The sequence below is a fragment of the Hipposideros armiger genome, unplaced genomic scaffold, assembly GCF_001890085.2.
Source record: "Hipposideros armiger isolate ML-2016 unplaced genomic scaffold, ASM189008v1 scaffold_729, whole genome shotgun sequence".
NCBI classification, from domain to species: Eukaryota; Metazoa; Chordata; class Mammalia; order Chiroptera; family Hipposideridae; genus Hipposideros; species Hipposideros armiger.
Window position 1 is genome coordinate 27158 of NW_017732079.1, and position 5858 is coordinate 33015.

The 5858-nt window shown below is 41.8% G+C and overlaps 1 protein-coding gene across 1 annotated transcript in view; it reads left to right on the forward strand.

Annotated features, from left to right (window-relative positions):
* SHE (Src homology 2 domain containing E) overlaps positions 1-5632 on the forward strand; it is a gene marked incomplete at its 5' end in the record, with an annotated part of 30285 nt that extends 24653 nt beyond the window's left edge. Inside the window, 2 exons of the mRNA XM_019627297.1 lie at positions 146-265; positions 1509-5632. Coding sequence (XP_019482842.1) covers positions 146-265; positions 1509-1695 — 307 coding nt within the window. The remainder of the gene's footprint in view (positions 1-145; positions 266-1508) is intronic.
* Between the last annotated feature and the right edge of the window lie 226 nt (positions 5633-5858).

Consider the following 5858-nt stretch of genomic DNA (forward strand, 5'->3'; position numbering starts at 1 on the left):
GCCCGGCCCAAGCTGAGCTGCCACTGAGCTGCCAACAGGTGGCAGGATGGCTCAGCTAAGAAAAAAATAAAATTAAAAAATAATGCCTTATGGAATGATTTCTATTTTGACGCTCCGTGCTATCTTCCCCCTCCCCGTTTTTCAGTTGGTATCATGGTGCCATCACCCGGGCTGAGGCTGAGAGTCGACTACAACCCTGCAAAGAAGCTGGTTACTTGGTTCGAAATAGCGAGTCGGGGACCAGTAGGTACTCCATTGCACTAAAGTGAGTCTTGAAGCTTCATGGGCTCCCCCGTCTTGATACAGGAGGGGGGTGCCCTGTGACAGTCTTTTCTTTTGTGGGTAGATGACCAGTAAAAAAAAAAAAAAGATATCATTTGCAGGTGGTCCACAGGGGCGTGCATTTCCAGAAAATAAGATGCATTTGCTTGGGCAACAGAATAGGAAATGCTCTGACTAGAATACAAAACTGGTATTGGGTAAACACCATTCATTGTCATTGTACATTAGTCGATTTCTACTTTATGCTACCTGGTCCTCTCACCAGAGAAATAATTCCCGATAAAAAGAATAATTTCGAACAGGCCAGGTCAGTCGTTCTTCTTGTATTACCTAGTGGTTGGGGGATTTTAATACATCAGACCCCTTGCTTGTCCAAACGCCAACTGCAATTTTGATACCCGTTTCTTCTACTGAAGAAGGAAACGCTGACTTGCTAATTCCTCCCCGAGTCTGGCTGTACACAGAACATGCGTTTTTGCCTGGTAGGTCTGGTGGAGCTTGGATCATGGAAATTCTCGGTGCTCGGCGAGCTCAGTGGTGCTATATTGGAGGGTCATTGTCAAGGGCCCTAACAGTATTTCCTTCCTGAGGAAGCTGAGCCCCTGCAGCTGAAACAATCAGACTGCGGGGGAAAGAGGTTGGGGTGGGAGGGTGTTGGAGCAGCATGGCTCAGAAAACGGGATCGGCCACGAGATACACAATACCAGGAATAGCTCTGCTCTGTCCCTGAAACCGGGGCTCATGGATTTGATCCCTGAGCTTTTGGTGCCAGCTGTCATTACGTACGACCAGGAACCGTCTATCCAGATTGGGGAGGGGGGTCGGTGGGAAACAGGGTTTTTATTATGAGGAGGATGATGATGATGATTAACGTATTCTTTGGGAAGAAAGCAGGAGAAAGCCTTACACATAGCCTTTCAGCCATGACAAATATGGTGAGTTTAAACCTCATCTTGGTGGTGTCATACTTGGGCATCCAGCAGTTTGGCACCTTGGGGGCCAGGAGGGACTGGGCTTTGGTTTGACAACGTGAGTGCATCAAGGGTGACACACAGTTAGCCGAGGGCTCTCCACTGGAGGGTTGAATGCGTTTGTGTTTGTATATAACGGTGCCAGGAGCAGATGAGGGCCTTCCCGCCTCTGAAGCCGGCTGGGGTTGCTTTCAGTGGGGAGGGATCCCCTGCTCACTGCTTCATGTCTCCGCCTTGATTTCTGTTTTGTTCCAGGACTAGCCAAGGATGTGTCCACATCATAGTGGCTCAGACCAAGGACAACAAGTACACCCTGAACCAGATGAGCGCAGTGTTCGACAGCATCCCAGAAGTGGTACACTATTATTCCAATGAGAAGTTGCCTTTCAAGGGGGCGGAACACATGACCTTACTCTACCCCGTGCACAGCAAGCTGCACTAAGGTTCAGCCGCCAAAAGCCCAGCCAGGCCTCAGCACCCGGCCGGTATCTCAGGGGACAAGGCTGGACAGCGCCATAATCATTGGTAGGAAGGGTGGGGTGTGGTCTTCACTGAGAAGTCAAAAAGTCTTTGGCCTGGAATCCATTCCATGACACTTGGTTACCGACCTGTCCCTTTCCTCCTTGCTAAGTAGTTCTCCAATAAGAAACAATTTACCAGTTGCCTCCACTCTCTGGAGTAGGGTATTCAATTTGGGGTTTTACCCTCAGGAAAGGTAAGTCAGGAGTCCAGGAATATTAAAGGTTTCCGGAAATGTGCTAGTTGTCACCTGGAATACCTGGTTTCTAAACAAACCAACAAATGTGCACTTGGCTTTTACCTAAAACAGCAGGAAAAGATTGTGTGGACCAGAAGAGCGTGGAATATCAGACCCCTTCTTGGGCAAAAGGATGCACAGTGGAAAATAAGTGAATGGCGGGCCCCTCAGAGAAAGCAGTCTTTCTCGAGTGTCCTGGTTCATTGCAGCTCTGGCGTCTATGGAAATTCACAACTGTAGGGTCTGGCAAAAGGATGATTTTTGCTGGTCAGCCTTCTAAGAAAGTTTGTGTTTTCTCAGTCTCTGTAGACTTTTCAGCATTTCAGCACATTAGTGACGTAAGCGTAAAAAGGAGGGTTTAAGAATCACCAGTATCATTAAACATTGGAATCATTATTAGAATTCTGCGTTATAGGCTAAAACACAACTAAGATTTTATTTCTGATTTTTTTTTTAAATCTGAAAATGTGCAAGGCTCGACAACTGTTTTCTTATTGGATAATTATACAGAACTTCTGCCTTTTGTTTAGTCTTTGTGGAACTGTTTTTCATTTTTGTTCCTAAAATTTGATTTGCTTTGTATTTTTAGAGTAAATTAAATATATATATATATATATAAATATCACTCTAGGATCTGATTGTATGAACTGGGTCTCTAAAGCCTGCTGTCTCCCATGCTATATATACAAAGACCGGTTCACATTGTATAAAAATATTTTAAAAGACTGCGGTTTTCTCCAACCACTACTGCTTCAGATAGGAAATTAATATTCATAGTATTGTTATCTTTATGATTTATCATGAACTTTGTCGCCAGTTTACTTACTGTGAAAAAAACAAACAAACCATGAGAAAGGCATACTGTGAGAAGATGCCTATGTTAAGCAGATGTTTCTGTATCCTGGGGTTTGTAATTTGGTTCTCAAAACTGGTCCAGATGCAAATATGCTGACTGTCACCAATGAAAAGTTCACTTCGGCAGCTTCTTTAAAATACACAAAAAGTGTTGATTTGGTTAATTTGGGGGAAAGCATATCTTTCTAGTTATTAATCATTTTACTATCATGATTTTAGAGGTTAGTAAATATTTGCTTCGTTATTCAGTTAAGATTGTAGCCCAAGAGTTGTTTGATCTTTGATTTAAAAAACTTGAAAGGAACTTTTTCTCACTGGATCCCAAAGAATTTATGAATAAAGAGTGTTCTGTTTCTTACATGCTGATAGGACTTTTTTTTTTCTGATAGGATTTTCTAAATGTGTATTAGTTTATGTACTATAGCTTTAGTACAAGATTTTTTTTAATTTTTAGCATCCATAGTTCCAGTTCCATTCAAGAAATATTTATTATCTTGCATATACAAATAATCCAGTTAAACTTATTTTTAGTTCAGTACCCTAGAAATCTCATTTTTTACTTAAACTTATTCCACAAAGGAAATACAGCAGCTATCCTCATTTTAACAAATACTAAAAGCTTTGCAAAATTTTTCTTTGTGTACTAAATGATTTTTGGCCCATACCCAGCAACTGTGATGAATGTATAATGAAATAACATTTTGAAAGCAGACCTGATACATGAAGTATTTATTGAGCTTCTAGCAAATGCTCACTGTTGTGCTTTTTCTAGACTTGTTTTTCTGTGGCAGTCATGCTGTTTTTTCTTTATATAATTAAAAGTGGAGATGTGCAGTTTATTTATAGTCTAGTTCCTTCACAATTGTACAGGAGGTTATAAGAAGAAGAAAAATCATGAATGAGTAGAAGGAAGGTTAAGCTACTGTTTTCTGCTTCAGGTTGTGGTACAAGCTGACAAAAACCAGGGAATTCACAGCTGGGTGGTGACACAAAGTACCATATGTTCTGGAAACAATTAGGCCCAGCGGGGTGTCCCCAATGGCTCCCTTGGTGAGCCTTCTGGGCCAGCTGATCTGAAGCCCTCTGATAGGTTTCCTCCTGCCTGAGCTCCAAGTCACTTTGTCTTGAGACAAGCGTTTTACTCCCATTTTCACTCTCTTGCGTTAATTCTGTCTCACAGACTATTTTCTGATGCTTTCTGGATCAAATAATGTCTTCTAGCAAAATCGGTGCTCTCTTGAATTTTGCATCCATGGAGCCTCCTGCGTTTTGTTCCCCTCTCTCACACCTTTTTAACAACTGCTGCAGGTTATTAGTTGAGTTTATTTAGTTAGTTTGTTTCAGGCCGTGAGAACCAAGGGTAGAGGGACTTCTGTGTTTGCTTTGCTACCATAGCTATTTCCATCAGGACGGATTCCAGGCATTGTGGAGTTGTGTGTATTTAAATAAGTAGGACTAAAATAATGGAGAAATGTTAATAGGTGTACGAAAGGTAAATGTTGATATGCCTCCACTCTCCTGGGGACAGACGTGTGCTTTCAAATTTTCCAAAGTACTTGCTTACGAAGTATTGATAAAAAGAGCCTTCATTCTTAACTGTTGAAAGTCTCCGTGCTTTGCTGAATGGTTATTCATTCATTGGCCTCTGCCCCAGAATGGGGACCTGAACAGATGATCTCTGGGGACAGCCAGACATTTTTGGATACAGGTGGGAAAAGAGTTTTAATCAGTTGCTTTTTAAATGAGGGTAGCCTTTCTATTCTATTAAAATGGCTTTTTTTTCGTCAAAGGGTAATGCCTCATTTTTCCTCCAGTCTAGTGCGGGGGTAACCAAGATATCTGGGTTTCATTTACCTTCTCCTCCGCGTCCTTTTAATATTCAGAATTTCCTGAATACCTTCCTCGGAGATGTTGCTCGTCCATGCGTTGTCGCTCTCATTTTTCATAACCAGCAGGATTTGGGCCTTATGATCTCTTTAGAGTCACTCTTCTTTATTCTCATCTTGAGTTTTTTGTCCCCCATTAACTTGGCCTTGGAGAAGCTTGGCCTGCAGTGGACCTTAAGGAATCCACTTTCATTTGTGACCCTGTGGCAAGAAAGCGATGGAGTGTTACTGCCATCTAACGGAAAGAGAGCAAACTGCAGTGGGAAAAGGCACACATTCAAGGGAGGGTTTTCTAGAGGATTTCTGATACATAGCGTCAAAAATGATGACACAGCAGTTGCCATCTTGAAATCTGTCTTTTCCTGCGGAAAGGGTGATTTGCAGCCTAATACAGCTATCGAAACAGGGCCCCCGGATGATGGCTGGATCATGTCATTTAGAATCTTGAATTGTGTTTTCATGAATATGCTGGTAACAGATCATTGAGACAGACCTCTCGTTTTATCTAGTTATTCACCATTCGGTTATTTTGTCAGGGGGCTTGAACATTTTAAATATCAACTAATACATAGTTTTAACTTTTGAAAGTATTTGGAGATTGTCTGTAAGCCTATCTGTAGAGCATTAGTAATTTATATCAGAAGGACTTGATAAAATGTCTGGAGGTATCACAGGCGCCAGTACAGTCTGCATGCCCTCCTAAAGATGGTTTACTCTAAAATGTAACTTTAAATAAACATTATTCCAAGAAAACCACGTTTTTACTTGATGTAATTAGTTTTGAGAACCACCTCCCTTCGTAAAAAAAAAAAAAAAAAGCCCTGTGGTAACAGCTATAGCAGAGAGAGGCAAAAATTTCATTTGCAGTCGTTAATAAAATGTATAAATAAACCATGAATGGAACATACCCAGCGGACCTGATCTTAATCTTTTTCTCAGGTCACGGTTAGAGCCCTTCTGTTATGTTTTCATTCCCAAATAAAACGGTGACATGGCGAAGTTGTACCCTGTTGTCCTTGGCCATCTCATCTCCTTCCTGAGTGAGCAGACCCTGGTTGCTTTTGTCTTCGTCTCTGGTGAGGCCTCGGAGTTGTGGCTTTGGTTTTT